The 22,156-nt window shown below is 41.0% G+C and overlaps 1 protein-coding gene across 4 annotated transcripts in view; it reads right to left on the bottom strand.

Annotated features, from left to right (window-relative positions):
• Nucleotides 1–12,474: 12,474 nt before the first annotated feature.
• LOC144504532 (AT-rich interactive domain-containing protein 1B-like) overlaps nt 12,475–22,156 on the bottom strand; it is a 602,681-nt gene continuing 592,999 nt past the window's right edge. For all 4 annotated transcript variants that reach the window (XM_078229967.1, XM_078229969.1, XM_078229968.1 and 1 more), the window contains 2 exons: nt 21,575–21,705; nt 12,475–17,530 (listed from right to left, as the gene is read on the bottom strand). In XM_078229967.1, the coding sequence (XP_078086093.1) occupies nt 15,782–17,530; nt 21,575–21,705 (1,880 nt within the window). In that variant the 3' untranslated portion in view covers nt 12,475–15,781. The remainder of the gene's footprint in view (nt 17,531–21,574; nt 21,706–22,156) is intronic.

Raw genomic sequence — 22,156 nt, 5'->3', positions numbered from 1 at the left:
GGATTGGACATCCATAGTGAAGAGGAGACGGTTAGAGCCAGGGAACTGGAAATTGTTAATATGACGTAGGGCATCAGAGGAATGACAAATGTAGGTGGGAAGGAACTGGACAAAGGGAGAGATGATGGGGTCAAGATAGGAAGAAATGAGTTCCATGGTGCAGGAATAGGCTGATACGATGGGTCTACCAGGACAGTCCTGTTTGTGGATTTTGGGAAGGAGGTAAAAGCAGGAGGTGCGGGATTGGGGGACTGAGGTTGGAAGCTGTGGAGGATCTCCAGAGGTAATAAGGTCAGTGACCATCTGGGTCATGGTCTAGGGAAGGTTGGAGGAAGTGTCTGAGAGTTGGCGCTCAGCTTCTGCGAGGTAGAGATCAGTAGGCCAGACAACACCAGCACCACCCTTCTCAGCAGGTTTGATCACAAAGTCAGGGTGGAGTCTAAGAGAACGGAATGCAGCAAGTTCAGAGGGAGTCAGAGATCTTCTGAGAGGATTAGAGAAATTGAAACAGCCAAAGCCATGCCTACAGTTCTCAATGAAAATATCAAGTGCAGTAGGAAGTCAGAGGGAGGGGTGCAGATAGAAGGAGAATATTGAAGGTGGTGAAAAGATCTGTTGAAAGCAGGGAGGACTCCTGCCCAAAAAAGTGAGCATGGAGATGGAGGCAATGGAAGAAGAGTTCAGCATCTTGCCGAGCCCGAGATTCATTGAGGTGAGAAAGGAAGGTGGCAAAATGGAGTCCTTTGGCTGAATATTGGACGTTCAGCATCAGAGAGGGATACGTCAGAGGATACAGTGAATGCATGGCAAGGGCTTGGATTAGGAGGAGGAATGGGGTCAGAGGGATAGGAAGGTCTGGAGGGTCCAGGATGGGCATTGGCGTCAGGAGGTTGTTGGAGCTGGCATTCCCTAATACCTGAAAGGAAGAGAAAATGCTTCTTGTTAAGGTGTCAGATGAGATGAAGGATAAAATTGAACTAGGGCAAAGATAGCTTTGAGAGAGGGTGAGTCAGTGCTACTGGAGCGAGAGGTTGAATGTGTACATATGGGAGCACATGGTACTGAGTGTACATCCCAGAATGCAGCAAAAACAACAGTTCGAGAATTGTTGTATATCCCAGCGATACCAGTAATCTGGGGCGGATTCCAAACATGAGGGATGGAACTTGAGTTGGAATCTATGTCGGGTGGGTCAGAGACAGAGACAGTCACTGAGGAAGGAAATGTGCTGCAGAAGTGAGTTTTGGTAAACACCTTGTCAAACACCAAGAAGGAAATGGGAAGCAATGAAGGTGAACATGGTACAAAAAGAGTAGTGGAACGCGGCCTGAGGGCTGTACCATGGCTAATTGGAAGATGGGATACCACTCCTCCGGTTTGTGTTGGGCTTCACTGGAGCATTACAGCAAGCCAAGGGCAAACATGTGGGCATGAGAAGATACCGAGTTAAAATGGCAAACAACAGGAAGGTTGGGGTCATGTTTGCAGTCATGCAGGTCATGTTTGGATAGCAAATGTGGTCCCATTATTTAAGAAGGGTAGCAAGGATAACCCGGGTAATTATAGGCCAGTGAGCATGACGTCCTTGGTAGGGAAATTGTTGGAGAAGATTCTTAGAGATAGGATCTATACACATTTAGAACTGAATAGTCTCATTAGCGATAGACAACATGGTTTTGTACGAGGGAATTCATGCCTCACAAATTTGGTTGAGTTATTTGAGGAGGTGACAAAAATGATTGATGAGGGGAGGGCCGTGGATGTCGTCTACATGGATTTTAGTAAAGCATTTGACAAGGTCCCTCATGGCAGGCTGGTGCAAAAGGTTAAATCTCACGGGTTCAAAGGTGAACTAGCTAGATGGGTACAGAACTGGCTTGGTCATAGAAGTGGAGATGCCGGCGTTGGACTGGGGTGAACACGGTAAGAATGATGTCTGTGTCGATATCATAGAAGACAGAGGGTAGCAGTGGAGGGGTCTTTTCTGATTGGAGGTCTGTGACTAGTGGTGTTCCGCAGGGCTCTGTACTGGGACCTCTGCTGTTTGTGATATATAGAAATGATTTGGAAGAAGATGTAGCTGGTCTGATTAGTAAGTTTGCAGACGACACAAAGATTGTTGGAGTTGGGGATAGTGATGAACATTGTCAGAGAATACAGCAGGATATAGATAGGCTGGAAAATTGGGCGGAGAAATGGCAGATGGAATTTAATCCAGATAAATGCGAAGTGATGCATTTTGGTAGATCTAATGCAGGGGGGAGCTATACAATAAATGGCAGAACCATCAGGAGTATAGACACACAGAGGGATCTGGGTGTGCAAGTCCACAGATCCTTAAAGATGGCAACACAGGTGGAAAAGATGGTGAAGAAGGCATATGGCATGCTTGCCTTTATTAGACGGGGCATAGAGTATAAAAGTTGGCATATGATGTTGCAGTTATATAGAACGTTGGTTAGACCACATTTGGAATACTGCGTCCAGTTCTGGTCGCCACACTACCAGAAGGACATGGAGGCTTTGGAGAGAGTGCAGAAATGGTTTACCAGGATGTTGCCTGGTATGGAGGGGCTTCGCTATGAGGAGAGATTGAGTAAACTAGGGTTGTTCTCCCTGGAAAGACGGAGGTTGAGGGGCGACCTAATAGAAGTTTATAAAATTATGAAGGGCATAGAAAGGGTGAACAGTTGGAAGCTTTTTCCCAGGTCGGAAATGACAAACACAAGGGGTCACAGGTTCAAGGTGAGGGGGGGCAAGGTTCAATACAGATATGTGGGGGAAGTATTTTACACAGAGGGTGGTGGGGGCCTGGAATGCACTACCAAGCAAGGTGGTTGAGGCAGACACGCTAGGATCATTTAAGACTTGTTTAGATAGCCACATGAACAGACTGGGAATAGAGGGATAGAAACAAATGGTCTAGTTAGGAACACATGATCGGTGCAGGCTTGGAGGGCCGAAGGGCCTGTTCCTGTGCTGTATTGTTCTTTGTTCAGACTGAGCGAAGATGTTCCACAAAGTGGTCATCCAGTCTGCGTTTAGCTCCCCCCCCCCCTGCCCCCCCCCCCCCCTCCCCCCCCCCCCCCCCCCCTCATGTAGAGGAGATGGCATTGTGAGCAATTAATACAATAAACCAAACTGAAGGAAGTCCAAGTGAAACACTGCTTAACTGAAAAGGATTGTTTGGGGCCTCTGGGATGGTGAGGAAGGAGATGGTAAGGAGGTAAGTTAGAATATTGAATTCAATGTCAAATTTGGTACATAAAGCAAAATAAAGAGAGGAAATGAACAATGGAGATAAAGAAATAATAAGATATTAATGCTTTTTAAAAAAATCTCCAATATACTATCTGACAAATTAAGATGCCACACTTGTTGTCAGTGCCAGAGAAGTAGTTTGACAGTAATTAAAGCTTATCACAATGTACTTGCATTAAAATAGACATGTCTCTGCTTTCCCTTAGCATTATCTTCACACTGTCCCTTTTATCCATGGATTTCAATTTTGCCGGCAAACCAGTTATGTAACACTTAAACTCATTTTTGAAATCCATCTGCACCAAAACAACCACATTACTCTCATCAAAATTCAATCAAGTTAACATGATTTGCTTTTAGCAAATCCATGTTGGCTTTCCTTAATTAATCCACATTTGTCCAAGTGACTGTTGTCTCAGATTATTGTCTTGAAAAGCTTTCTGACCAACGAAGCTAAACTGGCTAAGCCTGTGGTTGCCCGATTTACCCTTGAACCATTTTTAAACAAAGGTGCAAACATTTCCATTCTCCAGTCCTCTGGCACCACTTTTATATCTCAGGAGGATTGAAGATTATGGGCAGTGCCTCCAGAATTTCCACCCTTACTTTCCTCAGTATCCTCAGATGTATCCCATCTAGTTCTGGTGACCTCTCAACTTTAAGTACAGCCAACTTTCCTAAAACCTTTCAAAAATCAACATTTAGCCAATCCAGTATCTCATACATCTCTTCTGCCTTGGGAAAAATAGATGCAAAGTACCCATTTATTACCTCAGCTATGTCTTCTGTCTCCCTGCAAACATTCCCTTTTTGCTTCCCAGTTGGCCCCACCCCCCTGTTACTTATATGCCTATAGGAGACTTCTGGATTCTCTTTTATGTTAGCTGCCAGTCTCTCCTTATGCTTTTTTTCCCCCTCTGCTACTTTATTCTTCACTTGCCCTCTGAATTTATGTTCAGACTGGTCCTTGCTTTACTCGTTTCTCATAGAACGACGTGCTGGCACAGTGGTTAGCACTGCTGCCTCACAGCGCCACAGACTCAGCTTTGATTCCCAGCTTAAGTCACTGTATGTGCGGAGTCTACACGTTCTCCGTGTCTGTGTGGTTTTCCTCTGAGTGCTCCAGTTTCCTCCCACAGTCTGAAAGATGTGCTGGTTAGGTGTATTGGCCATGCTAAATTCTCCCTCAGTGTACCCAAAGGCACTGGAGTATGGTGACGAAGGGATTTTCATAGAAACTTCATTGCAGAGTTAATGTAAGCCTACTTGCGACACTAATAAAACTAAACTACTAACATTTGTCAAATGCACATTTTTATGCTTCCTCTCTCTACTTCTTTGCTCATCTGGAGAGCTCTGGCTGTGGTTGCCCCTCCCCACTCCCCCACCCCCACCATGGGAATGTACCTCAACTGTACTTCTGTACTTGACCCATCTTACATTTAGTTATGGGTTTAGCCTATTAATCTTCGCTGCTTTCATGTTACTTGGACAAATCTGTTCTTACCCCACTGAAATTGGGATTCCTCCACTTAAGCGCTTTTATTCCAGATTGTTCCTTGTCCTTCTCCATACATAACCAAACTCTTACCACACCGTGATGACTGTTCCCTAAGTGTTTCCGTACTGACACTTGATCCACTTGACATATCCTACCCCCCAGAACCAGGTCAAGCAATGTCACCTTCTTCACTGGTCCACATACTGCTCAAAAACGATTTCCTAAACAGGGTTCAGAAATTCTTCACCAGTTCTGCTCTTTACACTATTACAATCTCAGGCTATATTAGGATAATTAAGGTCTCCCATTATCACAACTCTATGCTTTTTGCACCTTTCTGTAATGCTCCTTTATCTCTTTCCCACTAGTTGGTGCCTATAGAATACAAGCAGTCGTGTAACGGCACTTCTACCATTTTTTAACTCCTCACTAAATAAATAGTGTTCCGATCCCTCCAGGACATCATCTTACTTCTGGACTGTAACATTCTCCTCAATTAATACTGCTACCTCTCCTCCTTTCCTGAACAGGCACATATGGAAATATTTAGCAAACAACCTTTTCCAGCCAGGTCTCCATTATCATCACAGCGTCCTATTCTGCGTGGCTATTTATGCTTGTATCTTATTAACCTTATTTACCATGCTTTGACATACATACATACATAATGAACCTAATTTTGATTTTATTGCATTCCTAATTATTCTGACCCACCTATTTCATACCTTATTATTTCTTACTTTAGTGATATCTGTTTCTCCCAATCCCTTTGTGCATCTTGCTTTTCCTTTCTAATGCTACATCCTGGTTCCCATTCCACTGCCACATTATTTAAACCCTCCCCAACAGCACTTGCAAACCACCTGGCCACAGTTCTGTCAAGATGTAATTCATCCAGTTTATATAGGTCTCACCTCCTCCAATGTCTCAGGAATTGAAAGCACTCCCTCCTGCATCATCTTTTGATACACACATTGATTGATCCGCTCTCTGCTTCTATTTCTATAATCACTCGTGGGTGGTGCTAAGGGTAATCCAGTGATTACTGCCTTTGAGGTCCCACTTGCTGCCTGTAGGACTTCATTTCTCTTTCTACCAATGCTCTTGGTACTGAGAATAGGGCCAAAATCTCTAGCTGTCCATCTGTCCCCCTCAGAGTGCTTTGCAGCTGTTCAGTGATATTCTTGACACTGGCACTGGGGAGGCAACACATCCTAGCTACAGAAATGCCTGTCTGTATCATTAACTAGAGTCTCCTACCACTCTTACTTTCCCAAACTTTGTCCTGACAGCTCCCCTCCCCTCATATCCCCTTCTACAAATGAGCCACCTGTGGTGCCATGGATTTGGCTCAGGCTATGCTCCCCAGAGAAACCATCATTTTTACCAGAATTTGAATACTGGTTAGAGAGTGAGTTAGAAATGGAAATTCCTGCACTACCATTCTTATCCTGTTTGACAATCTGACTGTCATCCATTCTCTCTCTCTGCTTGCACATCCTTAAAGCTGCATAGGGAACCACCTCTAGTAATGTATTCGCCTTAAAACTCAACTTTATGGATGCACCAGTGAGACTGGTTGCCCCCTCAAGATTTGAAACCTGGAGTTTACAATGGGTAAGCTCTGCAGGAGTCTTTGGAAATAGGGACTATTTTGTATGTAGATTAGTCTAGGAGAAAAGTTCCAGACAAAAAAGAAGGCATGTGGAAAATGTAAACAGTTCTTTAGATGCAGTCTTAGTGGCTCACTGTCGTGGCAGGTACCACTTAGGGCAGTAGAGCCATCACGCAGCGTACTGCTTCCCTCGCCCTGGCCTACCCAACAGCAAAGTACTGTTCAATCTGCTTAGGGAGCCACCAAAGAAACATGGTAGATATTCACCAACGGGAAGTCGAAAGGATTAATTTTAGAATATTGAGACCAACATAAGATCATAAGACATATGAGCAGAAGTAGGCCATTCAGCCCATCAAGTCTGCTCCGCTATTCAATGAGATCATGACTGATTGTATATGATAATCCTCAACTCCACTTTCCCGGAAAGGCTAGGACCTTTTTCTTTGGAGCATAGGAGACCGAGGGGTGATCTTATAGAGATGTATAAGATCATGAGAGGCATGGATAGTGTGAATGCATTCAGTCTTTTTCCCAGGGTTGGGGAATCGAGAACTAAAGGGCATAGGTTTAAGTTAAGAGCGGAAAGAATTAATGGGAACCTGAGAAGCAATTTTTTTTACACAGAGGGTGGTACGTATGTGGAATGAGCTGCCGGAGGAAATGATTGAGGCAGGGACATTGACAATGTTTAAAAGGCATTTGGACAGATACATGGATAGGAAAGGTTTAGAGGGATATGGGCCAAATGCAGGCAAATGGGGTTAGCTTAGATGAGCATTTTGGTCAGCATGGACCAGTTTGGACCGAAGGGCCTGTCTCCGTGCTGCAGAATCTATGATTCCATGATCCACTCAGGGTGTCATCCCAAGCATTCACACTGCATCAAATGAAGCTGCCGAATGGATTGTTAACCTCAACATTGAACTAGAATTGTTTCTGCAGCTATACAAATAGAGTGGCTCAGCAGCATGAGCTCTCAAATGCCAAAGGGGACATATGTACAGGTACTGCAACTGTGAGTTGGCTGAACCTGTAGGTATTGCATACCCTTGAGCAATTCATGAGTAATGAAATGCTTTGTCCATGAAATGCAACAGTATGTGTGTTGAAAATGAATAATGAAATAGAAATTTTTTTGAGGTTGATCACAGCCTATTAATTTGTATTTGCAGATTGCTTGAATTACTTGGGTAATTCTTGAACATTTCTGTTACTGAATTCCTTTTAATAAGTTTGTTCAATTGTCTCCAGGCCCAATTTGCTGAATATTTTGGAGGTGTCAAAGAGATTAATGTAAACACTTTCATTCCTTGTTTTGTAAACCCTAATATTCAATTAAATCAGTCTTAATGGTGAAAAAAAATCACATATCCACTTGTTTCAATTCTTTTATCATGCAGAACCATTTAAGTAATCTGCTCTATTTGTTCAGAGCCCGAGTTTACTTTGCATCTTCAACTGCTGCATTTAACATTACTTACAAAATCTACTGGTAAACTTGTACATAATTTGAAACTCAGTTGTCTGCATACTAACTTGCACGAAGTCACATTCACATGTCAACACTTGCCCACTGACCTACATTGGTTCTGTAACATCTATTAAATATCTCTATATTTTGTGTTCAAATCCACCTATGGCCTTGAACCTTTCTATATCCACAGCTACCTATAACTCCAAAATCCTCAAATGACTCTGCACTCCTCCAACTCTGCACATCCCCAATTTCCTTCGCCTCATTATTGGGGATGTGACCTTCATCTGTCTTGGCCTCAATCTCCAGAAGCACTTCCCAAGTTTCTTTATCTTGCCGACTCTCCCTCCTTCACTAAAACTCAGCTAAAAATCTACTTGACAAAACATTCGGTCGCCTGTCTGATTGGTCTGAATCTTTCCAACTCATAAAATGTAGGGGAATCGGGACCATTTCCTAGTCCAAACAAGCCCAGGTCAGCAGTCAGTCTGAGCGATTTTACAGCACAGAGCTAATTAACAGGCCATCTCCATGTTTGCTGCCCAATTAGGGATTGTGGGGGGGGGGGGGGGGGGGGGGGGGGAAGGGGTTTGGCACACGGAACCACGAAGATCAATAGGAATATCTGATAGCAGGGCTGGCTGGAAACCCAATGGGAGAATGCTACTGGGAGTGGGAGGCCTAAGGAGATGCCTCAAAATGGAGGGTCCAGAGGGAGCAATAAAAACATGGCCCAAAACTGGGAGGGTCCTCAGTGTGGAGGGGAGTCACTCAACATGAATGTATTCAATCTTCATTCCATCATTTTGAGCCTTGCATCTTGCTGACACCAGCATTTGCAGTAGCCTCTGATGGCTCTCTGACCTTCAGCTGAGGGGCCATATCCTAAGCATTGCTGGGTCCTGAGAATGTGGGGAATGTGTGTAATGCTGGCAAACTTGCATCACTCAGAAAAAAAGTGTTTCATTTTGATTCTTGATCCACCTCTATTCATTGGGTTGCCAATTTCAGTGACAGCCCACACTGGGAAATTCAGGCAGAGGGGGGGACCACATTGTGCAGCCATCCTTACAGGATTTTCTGCTCCCTCCTCCCATCTTCAAATCTGCCTTCAGTACTCCTCAAAAATACAGGCCTTTCTGACTGAGCACATTCCCATGAAGTGCCTTGGGACATTTTACTATAGCTCCCATTCAAATTGTTATTGATTATCATCTTAAAGTGTGACAGAGAGCTGGGAGAATTCACATAGCACCTTTCAGAACCCCAGGATATCCTAACACATTGTACAGCCAAATTATTTGTGAAGTGTAAACATTGTTGTAACATAAAGTGGCAGCCAATTTGCACATAGTAACAGTCTACAAACAACAGGAGAGCAGGATGAGATAACATTAAGAGATTAGGAATGAAGTAAAAAAAATTAGGAAGGCAAAGATAAACTATGAAATTTTATTATCAAGAAAAAAAATAGTAAAATATTTTGCAGGTACCTCAATAAAAGAGAAAGGCAGTGATGGGAATAGGATGATTAAAAGATGGACAAGATCATATTACAAGTATTAGCGACGTAGGCAAAAGTATTAAATAATTATTTTGCTTCGGTAATTTTGAGGGCGGGACAGGTAGACATGACATTCAATGACACAATAAGTGTATTTAAAATAATAAAAGGCAACATATTGAATCGATTAATCAAATTCAAAAAAGATAAAACTCCTGGGGGGAAATCTTGTGTCCCGCCCACCATGGGAATCATAGTGGGGCAGGGGGGGGAAGCCACGCAAAGGTCCATTGACCTTAGTTGGGATTTTCTGCTTTTGGGGTGAGCACGGCCAGAATCTGGATGGGTTGTAGCCATATATTTTAAAGTAATCTAGGGAAGAGATAGCAGAGGAATAGCTACACATTTTTAATAATTTTCTCAAAAAATGTGAATTGCTACACATTTTAATAATTTGTTAGAAAAACATATCATACCAGAAGACCGGCGGATAGAAAATATTGATTGCTGCTTTATAAACAACAGTGCATTTCAGAAAATTCAGCTTTACATAACTTTCCTGTGAATTCATCATTCTACTTACCACTGGTTGTTTTATTGCATTTTGGAATCATTTCGCTACCCATTGCTCACAAATCAAAACACGTATTTCCCACAAAGAAATACTTAATTCTTGTGAATGTACTGGTGATTTATCCAACTGGTGCTAAATGTATTCTGGGTTGCAAACTGAACAGTTTAGGAGGGAGAGCTACACAACTTACTGTGAAGTATATTGTCAGAATTACAGGGTGGAATTTTCCTGTCCTGCCCACCATGGGAATCGTAGCAGGTGGGACAGGATTATGCAAAGATCTGTTGACTTTGGGCCGGGATTTTCTGGTCTTGGGGCAAGCACAGAATGAAAATGAAAATCCCGCCCATATATTTTGCTTTTGGAAAAGCTAGATTTTATTTTGTAATGCAAACACTGATAGTAGCAGTAATTGTTTTCCCTCAAGTAAATTGGTAGCATTGGTTTCTCTGAGCCAAAATGACTTCATTAAGGGTTTAGGCTGATAATTATCATTAGTAAATTGAAATAATAAAAAGAATGGATCTGAGCATTTGTCTCTCCAAGATTTAAAATCCCAACCACCAAGACAGTCTCTCTCCATTCTCATCTGCCAGCTAGTCTCTTTTGTCAGACCTTAATCATAAAGCCTAAGTTGTATAGCTGTGACAAAATCACTGATAAGTCAGTATTTTTTTTCACAACTATAAGTATAACTCTCGCACTGTGAATTTGCTGAGTTCCTTGCTTTAAGTTCTCTGGATTCTGTTTCAGAGAGTGGATTTATTGGGCCCAATTAGCTCAGCCTATTCTGGATGGTCTTATTTTACAAACTCTCCAATTAACGTAGACACAAGAAGCAGGAATAGGCTATTCGGCCCTTCCAGCCTGCTTCACCATTGATTTTGATCATGGCTGGTCATGGAATTCAATATCCTGATCCTCCCTTCCCCCATATCCCTCAATCCCTTTAGCCTCTTTCCTTTTCCTACTCTTCCAATTCAAACATAAAAGAGGGGGGCTTAGGAGTGTAGAATTTATATCTGGACCTAACAAGACACAACTCAGAGCCAAGGTTTAAATAACATTTTAAGCAGGCCATGCAGAATTAAAACCAAATCAGTTTGCTCCATTAACTTTTGAAAAAGATATTCAACCTATCTCCCAAACCTTTAGAAGGATTGAGTGCAATGCTTTGCAAGACATGCTTAATGTATTACTTTAAAAATATTCAATAATATCTCTGGCACCTGGACAGCCAGTCTCCCTCTCGTACCCCATTTCTCATCTGTTTTCCACGGTGTTGATTGAAGCTTGGGTTTCGACTACAAATTCTATGGGGTCCTGGAGAAGGACTTGGAACAATCTGATGCAGCCTCACAAATCCCAATTGTCTGAAAGTCCCAAGAACCCAATATCCTGACATCCCATTAAATCCTGACCATTATTACAACCCAATTTCTGTCCACTACTTCAAAACCTCTCAAACATCCCCCGATCCCAAATCCGCCTCAAGTTTAAACAATCACTTGAATTCCCCCAGAATTTCAATATCACCCCTCTGATCTCAGACTTCTGACCCTCCATCCTTGAATCCAAATATTCCAACTCTTCTTCTCCAAATTCCAATCACCTGGCTTCCTATTAACCCAAATCCCAATCCCCCCTCGATCCAAAACTCTTGACTAATCACAAATTCCACTCCACTGGCCCAATGTTCTCTCATCTCTTATCACACTATCCCAATTTCCTTCCCTTTAGTCTCTATTCAACCTCTCCCTTGCAGCAGCTGGCCCCATCTCCAGTCACACCTCAGCAAGTGACAGTGGGGGGAGTGGATGGTGGAATCGTGTCCTCTTCCGTGAAACTTGGCTCAGCACAGATCATAGAGTCATAGAGGTTTACAGCATGGAAACAGGCCCTTTGGCCCAACTTGCCCCCTAAGCTAATCGCAATTGTCCGCATTTGGCCCATATTCCTCTATACACATCTTACCCATGTAACTATCTAAATGCTTTTTAAAAGACTACTACCTCTGGCAGCTTGTTCCAGACACTCACCACCCTCTGTGTGAAGAAATTGCCCCTCTGGACACTTTTGTATCTCTCACCTTAAACCTATGCCCTCTAGTTTTAGACTCCTCTACCTTTGGGAAAATATATTGACTATCTAGCTGATCTGTGCCCCTCATTATTTTATAGACCTCTATAAGATCACCCCTCAGCCTTCTACGGTCCAGAGAAAAAAGTCCCAGTCTATCCAGCCTCTCCTTATAACTCAAACCATCAAGTCCCAGTAGCATGCTAGTAAATCTTTTCTGCGCTCTTTCAAGTTCAATAATATCTTTTCTATAATAGGGTGACCAGAACTGCACACAGTATTCCAAGTGTCAGATGAAAGACATCACCCAGACTAGAGTCACATATGAAGACTGGAAGATATTGGAGAGCTGCTTGATTAGTGAACAGCACTCCAGCATGAAGAAAGAAACGGTGGGGCAGTAATTTTGAGAGGATGTTGAGAATTCAATATAAAACAATTTTAAGATGCATCTTTTGTGCTACAAAAGTACTTTTATTTACAGGCTCTAATCTGAACCAGATCAAGCAGGATTTGTATCCTGCTCTATACTGATAAAATGTTACATCAGTCCTGCATTTATACATTAAAAAAGACAGTATGAAATGTTGATATTAAAAGGCAATATTAAGTGTGAATATTGTTAAAAATAACACTTTCCTAATCCAGTGCAGCATGGGACTTAGCCAGACAAATCAGCCCTCTAATGCGTACCATTGGAATGCCATTTACTCAGTTCCTTGAAGAGGCTTTTGGACTATATTTGAACTGCCACTAGAAGTCTCCAGCACAGTACCAAATAATGATCAACAAAACCACTGCACAAATATGTCAGCAGTATTTCAATAATACACGTGGCTTGTTATCTGATTCTTCAAACTCTCCCTGCTTCATCCAAGTACATGGCAGAACCAAAACAGATTTCAGATTAATAAAATAGAAATGCTTGAGCACCATTTCTGGTTTGTGTTCTTTTTGAATGTTTAATGGGCAATGCTACTTTGGTCACTTGTGATCAAGTGGTTCTTGAGAGCTTTTGAAAGCTTTTATTTGTTTGTGGTTTACCTTTGTGAAAATACTGGTTTTAAAGCTTCTCCTCATCCTTCAATTTTCAATTAATGGACCGCCAAGAACACCAGTCAAGATGTTAGTTAAGGGAAGCCAGCATGGATTTCTTAAGGGAACATAGGACAGGAAACCGTAAAATCTCGCCTGAGATCAATAGACCTTTCCGTGGTGAGCCCCTTGCCTGCTCAGATTCCCTTGGCGGGCGGGGCGGTAAATTTCCAGCCATAATGTTTAACTAACTTGCTGGAATTATTTGAAGAGGTAACAGAGAGGATTGATGAGGGTGATGCCATTGATGCGGTTACATGGATTTTCAAAAGACATTCAATAGAGTGTCACCAACAGACTTTTGAGAAAAGTTATAGCTCATGGAATAAAAGGGACAATAGCCACATGGATACAGAATTGGTGGAATGACAGGAAAAAATAGTGATTAATGGATGTTTTTTGTGCTGGAGAACGCTTATAGTGGAGTTTCTCAGGGGTCAATGGAGTGGCTCAGATCTGGAATGCACTGTATCAGTGTGTGGTGGAAGCAGTTTCAAATGAAGCATTCAAAAGGGAATTAGACTGTGATCTGAAAAGGAAGAATGTACATGGTTACAGGGAGAAGGCAGGGGATTGGCACTCGACGGCTTGCTCATTTGGAGAGCCGGTGCAGATATGATAAGTTCATATGTTCATAAGATATAGGAGCAGAATTAGGCCATTCGGCCCATTGACTCTGCTTCGCCATTCGATCATGGCTGATATGCGCGTCATCTCCCCTTTCCCCATGGTGGGCCAAATGGCCTCCTTCCTCACCATAACAAACAACTTTGTGGCGATATCATTTGGTTCTTGATAACTGTTCTTAATGGGGGAACTGGGAGAGATACGGAACTCTGCTTGCCCATTAAAAAGAATGTTCAAACTATTAATTTACATAAAGGAATCTTATTTAATGCAAAACAAAGTTCAACTCATTAAGATTTGATTATGGTCAAGCTTGGCAAATACAAATGAATCCTGACAATCCCTAGTTGTTAGTGAACCCTCTTCCAAACAAAAGATCAATATGTTATTTTGTCATATGTACAAACCGTGACATATGCATTCACATACAGCGAAAAGATGAGACATCTCTGAATGTAAAACTTGATGCAAGTCACTGAAAACTAAAATCTTTGATAAATAATTCAAAACTGTACATAGGTAAAATAAAAACAAACAGTTGAAAGACAGGCTGCACCACAGTTCAGACAATACGTGGTCAGATGATGAGATCTAATGTTTTGCTATGTATTTCCTTGCACATCATCCATGACATCTGTATTTTAAAGTAAGCGTATCCTTTTTCTGGGAGCTGTGATGCATCAAGGTCTGCAGGGAGTTACAGCATTGACAGAAAGTAAGTTTCTGGACTAGGTGACTAATCTTTTTCGCAATACGGTTACATTTTTCCACTGTAAGATTCAATTCCAGGCAGTGCTGATGGAATCTTTCAAAGCACTTGCATCATTTAAAAAGATATTCAAGAACAATCATCACAGCACTTAAGATTTAATGTACATTTATTCTTAACATGTGGAACATATAGTATAAAGATTTTATACTGAATAAATGATATTCATTAAGCCAGAGGAAAAGGAAGAATTTACATCAAGTTTTTAACTACATTATCTGAAATACAAATATGCTGATTTGCACTGAAAAATTTCTGAAATTGTGTTTCTTCATTTTTTAAATTTCTGATTATTACCTGTACTTAACCTTTTCCACATCTTGATTATGAAGCAAAATGTGATCAGCTGCTCTCCTTGAAATAGAGCACAACTTTATACATACAGAAACTTGTACATCACCCTCATTGGAGATATGGCCAAAATATATAATAAAAAAATTAAAATCTACCACTTTCGTTAAACCTTACCACATCATGGAGAAAGAAAAATTGTAAACCTCATTCTAAAAAAAAACAAACACAACAGAAATAGTTTGAGGGTGTGTGCAATGTACAACTTCTATATACATTACAGCTCTTTTGCTGTAGGAAAAAATATCAAAAGATGAACTGAGTGAACTAAGAGATGGCTGAGGACTGTCATATTGTGGAAGGTCAAGGAAGGTATGAATATGACAGTAATGTGAGGAAGCAATGTGTGTTTATTATCGCTTTCTCTCCAACCCCACAACCCAGATCAACTGTTTATTTGCTGCTAGACTAATGCATTTTAATTTCTTCTGTATTTGGACTATGCACACCTGTTTTTGATCCCCTATACCTAGATCACTAAGTTCTATTGCACAGCGCTTTCTGTGGTGTGTATGTACTTTGAAATTATTCTGGTGCTTTTTTTTTCTTTTTCTTTTTTTTTAAGTGGTAAAGAATATTTAATTGTACAATGTTTGCCACATTTCAAAATTCACCTTTTCTCGTTTCCAAAAATATCATACAAACATGAAAGAAACATCCAAAGGGAATCTAGGGATAAAGATAACCCCGACTGTACTAGACAGCAACTTTGGTTAAAAAAATGTTTTTAAAAAGTACTTACACATAGACAGCAAATATTTATTTCCATCTTATATTTGACCAAATTGACTACTTTTTAAAGCCCAATTTCTTTAGTAAATGGGGCAGAGGAGCAAAGATTATTTTTGTTGTTGGATAAATAACAGAAACAGCCAATCAAATGCAACTCCTTTGTCTCCACTCACACATGCTTGGCTTCCCACTTCTGTCATAACTGACCAATCATGAATAGTGTATCACAAATGATGGATGCAACCATAGAGTTCAGAATAGATGATATAGAAATATCTAGCAAGCGACCCTCATATAAAACAAATTCTGAACGGTTCTCTTCTATTCTAGCCATTGCAAGCAAAGCCTTGGCTGCCCGACACATCATGTGCACACTGGTTGGCTCAATGGGCGGAGGCTGCATGTGCATCAAATTAGGCTGACTGTGCTGAAGTTGGGCCACAGTGAGGCCGTCCTCTAGGAAGCTGATCAAGTTGCTGATGCTTCCTTTTTGCACAGCAATAGCTCTAGCCACCAATGTGTCCCCTTGGGCAAAGTTTGACAACAGGGCAACAGACATTTCTCGGCAGACTGAAATTCTCCGGTCTCCCACGTACCTAACCAAAGTGGCATATAGTTTCTCCTGACGGCTGAAAGGGGGAGTTGCCAGTATGAGATCCACATTATTGTCCTGAATGCTGAGTTTACATAAGGTCTCCAACACAAGTCTCTGTGGTGACAGGACTGAATTCAGTCCCACTGTTGGGAAAGGATCCTGGGCTTCTGCTGAAGGGCACACCATCCAGTGTAGCAAGCCATCCAAAATTGGCAAACAAATGCTTTCTGGGTATACAGACAGGTCCAGCTGCCCAGAAATGTTGGCTAATGTAACTAAGGTGTTCTCCCGTAAAACCTCAAGGCAATCCCACCACCATTCATCTTTGTTGCAGGCTACCCCCTTGTCCTCTTCTTCCTCTTTCTCATAAGTTCGTGGTGTTCGTTTTCTTTCTGGATGCTCATGATGAAGCAAAATCAGCTTCCCCAAAATAAGTATTAGGCCCGAGTGCTTTGACATTTCAGCGTCATTCCCAGGCACAAAAGACAAACTACGAACTATATTTGACACACAAATACAACGCTTTACCAAAGAGTCCCGCCAGTCAGAGATTGTGCACAATGGAGTCTCATCACGGCTGCAAGGCTCATCCTCCAATAATTTTATATTTCTGTGTGCTTTTGCTTGGTGGATGCCAAAGAGAAACTTACTGCTGTCTGTCTCAGAAGCCGAACCATTGGAGTGGTCTTCTGATAGGGCTCCTGGCCGAGCTGACAATACATCGTCTATCGTTGCTGTGATACTCTTTTCCGGTTGCTCTTCTGTATTGATGCTCTCAATGCTCTCGTGTTCTTTTGTTTTTTTCTCTTTACTTGGACCACTTAAACACCCCATCATCCTCTTGCGTGATAGCGTTTCCATTTTGCTCTCAAAATGGGTTTGAATGTGCTCTGTTGTGTCACCTCCGCCAATTTTCCAATGTAGCAATCCACTGTCGAATTCCTGAACTCGGCCAAGTTTACTTGTACGATCAACCACAAAAAGATCTTTTTTCTTCACAATCTTCAATGGCAACCTGTCAAATTTACTGGCTTGTTTTGGCTTTTCATCACCAACTTGTGAATCATTTGCTGCTAAGTTAATTCGGCTGTCTTCACTTTCCGACTGGTCACCTTCCTCTTGGTCAATGTCATCATCCTCATCATCGCCGTCATCATTGTCATCAATTTCATCTTCAGTCTCCTCCTTTCTAATATCATCCTCAGTATGGTTATCATCTTTCTTAAATGTACCTGGATCAAGGAGAGCCTTCTGGCCTGGATCTCCAACCTCATACTCTTTTAAAATTCCAAATATTTTTATTAAACACCTTCTGAAATATTCTACCAGGAGCTCCAGAAAACCAGACAGCTGTAAGAAGAACAGAAATAAAAGGACTTCATTTCAGAGTTTCAAGCACATTCTCTTCAGTTACTTAGTTTACTTATCAACAACATTTTATTTTAAAATATAGACTTTCAAATAAGTTAATGTGATCAACATTGGGATTCAAGGGTGTTCATGAGGTCATTAGATTTCTATGTTACCTTTATATACTAGGCCAGGTATAGTCTGTACAGTGTTTGGATCATTCTGTACATAGTTTTCTATCTGTCTATACATTTTTAACTTTAGTTGCACGTTATCTTGTTGCTTTATTTATAGTAATAAAAACAATTATGCAGATTTTTGGGTAGCTGACACAGTCTTTCAGAAATGAGAACAGAAATGCAGTAGGTCCCCATTTTAAATTGCCTCATTCAGTGTCAGCATCATGGATATAATGGGTCAGTACGTACACCTGTTGTCAGGATTTCTGCCTTTGTGCTGCTTTGAGCTGGGGCTGATGTAGCATTGCATGGCCCTATTGGCACCATTTAGCAGTGGCCTCTCCCATTCATTGACTCTCTGCCACTTGTTGACCCTCTTCCGCAACCATTTGTTTCGCTTGCCACTTCCCACTCTGAGCTTCCAGCATGCAGATTTTCTGCAAGATCCACCTGCTCGCAACCTTCCTGATCCTCCCACTCATCGCTTCGTTCTTTGACCTTCCCATTCACAACTCCTCTCCCGAGACCTCACTTACAGCGATGATTCAAGAGGGGGGAGTGGGCAAGGGGGAGGCAGCGGGTGAGGGGAAGGCTGCAGGCAAGGATGAGGGTGCGGGCGAGAGCAAGAGAGTAGGCACAAGTGTGAGAGGGAGGGAATGAGTGAGCAGGAGGATCGAAGAGTAAAACAGACAGTGGTAAAGAATTGGGGAGTGGGATGTTGTCAGAGTAAGTTAGCATATTTTTAAAATTTATTTTAATAGTTACTTCATTTACAAGTACAGGAATTTAGGGATGCGCAGCATTTCAACTTACAAAGTAAAAGGTTTTTTTTCTGATGAGAAAGGTCTTACAGAACTTAACTGCAGCCTTTAGATCAGTTGCAATGGGATAATGTGGTTTGTTTAAAGTTGTTTCAATTGAAGTTTCATGTTTCAGGAATGTAACTACAACATCAACATTTAAACGGGTTCTCCATACACAAAATTTTGAAAACTACTACAGCAGAATTAATTCAAAAGTTGACTTAGAAGAATGCTCATTATAACAAATTTGTGTCGGCAGCATATGGAACCTTTAAAAAACATCAATTTGAAATAAAATTACTAGCCTTTCATAGTTGAACTAAAAGCATTTCACAAAAGCTAACAAGACAAAGGATTACACCATGAATGCTGGGACCCTGGAAAGTACTGAAAATCAGAGGGGCCTTAGAGTGCATAACCACAGATCACTGAAGGTGGCAGGGCAGATAGATAAGGTGATTAAGAATTTTGATTTGATTTATTATTGTCACATGTATTAGTATACAGTGAAAAGTATTGTTTATTGCACGTGATACAGACAAGGCATAGAGAAAGAAAAAAGGAGAGTGTGCAGAATGTATTAGAGTCACAGCTAGGGTGTAAGCAGAAGGGATACTTGCATTTATTAGCCAAGGCTTAGAATACGAGATGCAGAAAGGTCAAGCTGGAGCTATATAAAATGTTGGTGAGGCCACAGCATTTGGAATGTCAGGTCAAGAATACATTGTATACTTTTTGTACAATTATCTTGAAGTAAACTTGGAAGAAAAGGTTTGAAGGGCTTGTTAATAATCAAGAGAAAAACCACTTTAGGAATAATCCACAAATTTGGCTAATGCATCAGTACCAGCCACTACCCACAGCAGACAGTATGTAAGAAGAATGTTTCTGGTAAAGAGTCATTTCCAGGGTCCCAGCATTCATGGTGTAATGTTTCTTGCTATTGTATATTTTCCAATAATTGAGTAAGATATTTACAGGCTGTTAGTGCAAACCTACTTCATTAACCCCGACAGGTTAGCTCAGTAGTTGAACCCACCAATGACTGTTTGCACTTCTATTTAAATATATGTGGGTACATAATATCTATAAATAACTGTGTTACCATTTAGCGTAACAGTTGATGTCCTATTAAACTGCAATAGAAACATAAAATGCTGGAAATGCAAACCATGTCACAAAGCATCTAAAAAAGAAAAAGACAGGCTGTCATTTTGCGTCAGATTTGTTAGAAGAACATTTTCCAATTACCAAGATGTGCAGTTTTTCTTTTATCTGTGCTGTAATATGTTTATGTACCAGCCAGTATTGTTCAGTTTAAAGCACAACTGAAAGGGTATTTTCCTCATGGACATTGCTGACTCTAGGAGCAAACCAGACCAGGATGTCTGGAGATGACATGAGTAAAGAAATAGATTTTAAATAATATTTTAAGTAGTAATACAATGGGTTTGTAATGCAATAATTTAATTATAATAATTTAAGTGATTACTGAAATGATTAACTGGGTACTCAGATATATTAGAAAATAAAAATTCAGCCTGTTGCTGTAGAACTTTACAGCAACAGCCCACTGTAATGCTCAAATAACCAGAAGATTAGCAGACAACATAAAGGGGAATACTGAAGTCTTTCAACGACACATTCCTAGAGAAATAAACTACAGCTGGTTCAGCCTTTTCTGATAATTATTCTGGCCTGAATCTTCCTATTTTTATATTCATTCATGGGCGTCACTGGCTGGCCAGCATTGCATTCTAATCAGTATTCTGTAATTTGATTTCTGTGTCTGTTTGCACTGTTTGAGAACAGATAACCACTCCATCTGACGAAGGAGCTGTGCTCCGAAAGCTTATGGTATTTGCTACCAAATAAACCTGTTGGACTTTAACCTGGTGTTGTGAGACTTCTTACAGCATTTAATACCCATCCCTAGTTGCCTTTGAAGTGAATGGTATTCTAGGACATTCCAGAGAGCAGTTGAGAGTCAACCACATTGCTGCGGCTCTGGAGTCACATGTAGGCCAGACCAGGTAAAGACAGCAGACATTAGTGAATCAAATGGGATTTTCCAACAATCGACAATGGTTTCATGCTCATCAGTAATGATTTGTTTTTAATTGAATTCAAATTCCACCATCTGCTGTGGTGGGATTCGAACCCCAGTCCCCAGAACATTGGCTGAGTTTCTGGATTAATAGTCTAACAATAATACCACTAGGCCATCGCCTCCCATTTTTGTCCACCAAGCCTCTATATTTCTGACCGGGTCTTTCAATCCTGGCTTTTCCAGTCCCTTCTTCGTAGTGTTGGAGACTCGGGGTAAGACAAGCCATGTCCCCTTTTTAATAGCACTATCACAGAATCTTTGCAGTGCAGAAAGAGACCATTCAGCCCATTGAGTCTGAAAGAGCATTAAGGAGCTGCTGCATTCTGTAAGTAAATAATTTAAATATCCCAAACCTTCTCAATAATTAAGAAATTGATGTAGCCTTAATGTTACAGCATTACCATCATTATGACTTCAATCCCATGGCTATACAATGTTTCACATTTATTGCTGTATTGTCCTCTTGTTCCTCTATTAGTTTGATCACAGCATCTCAACAGGAGATGGAAGAATACTCCCATTTGACTCCTTTCTTAACATCGCCTACACTGTGGATGTACCTACACCACATAGAGTGCAGCGGTTCAAGAAAGTAGCTCACCACCACCTCCTCAAGGGCACTTAGGGATGGACAACAAATGCAGGCCTAGCCAGTGATGCCACATTCTGCAAAAGAATTTTAAAAATGCAAATCGTGCAATAATCATCACTGCAAAACCCAACTAGCTTGTCTGATTTCTCAGATTCCTTCAGCAGGACAGGGCTTGCAAATTATAACAGTTGCAGAAGAAGCATAGAACATGAAAGTTTATCTAAAGATGTAGTTGGAGGGGAAAGTAATGCTAAAGTCAGTAATACTAAGCATCAGACTTGAACTGAAACAGGCAGTCTCAGATCACAGGATCTTAAAATTATATAATAGAACATCTTTATTACGGGGAAAATCACTTACTTGAGAGAGGTTGAATGTGGCTACAGTGCTGTCATCATAAAGTAAAATGTTGATAGTGTCCAGAGCCCAAGTGCTTTCAGCCAACAAACCAGATTTGAGAGACATCATAACTCTCCATGCCTCTGGGGCTCCTGAAAAACAGTTATTCATTAATCAACAATCATTCATTAATAAGGCCATATTTGAAATTTCTCAATGAATCAAATTATCGTTAATTGTTGGTACATTTGTATTTTAAATAATGGAAAAGCTGACATCAAAATCAGGGAATTAGATTCATGTTTAACAAGAGTTGCTTAAATCCATTAAGTACTGAGGATATATTAGTAACTGGATTTGCATTTTCAGCACAGACTTTCAAAGATCGCACGTGCAGTGGAATTTGGAAATGTAGTAAACATTGAGGAGGATATTAACAGATTTCAGGAGACAGATAGATTGGTGAAATGGGCAAACACACAGCAGATGAAATTTCAAGTGGAAGAGTGAGAAGTGATTAATTTTGAAGAATGAGAAGAGGCAAAATAAATTAAATGGTGCAATTATCAAGGGCGAGCAGGAATAGAGACACCTGTGGCTGTA

The sequence above is a fragment of the Mustelus asterias genome, chromosome 15, assembly GCF_964213995.1.
Source record: "Mustelus asterias chromosome 15, sMusAst1.hap1.1, whole genome shotgun sequence".
In the NCBI taxonomy this organism is placed as follows: Eukaryota; Metazoa; Chordata; class Chondrichthyes; order Carcharhiniformes; family Triakidae; genus Mustelus; species Mustelus asterias.
The sequence above is the reverse complement of the archived record's forward strand: the minus strand, read 5'-3'. Positions and strand labels throughout refer to the sequence as shown.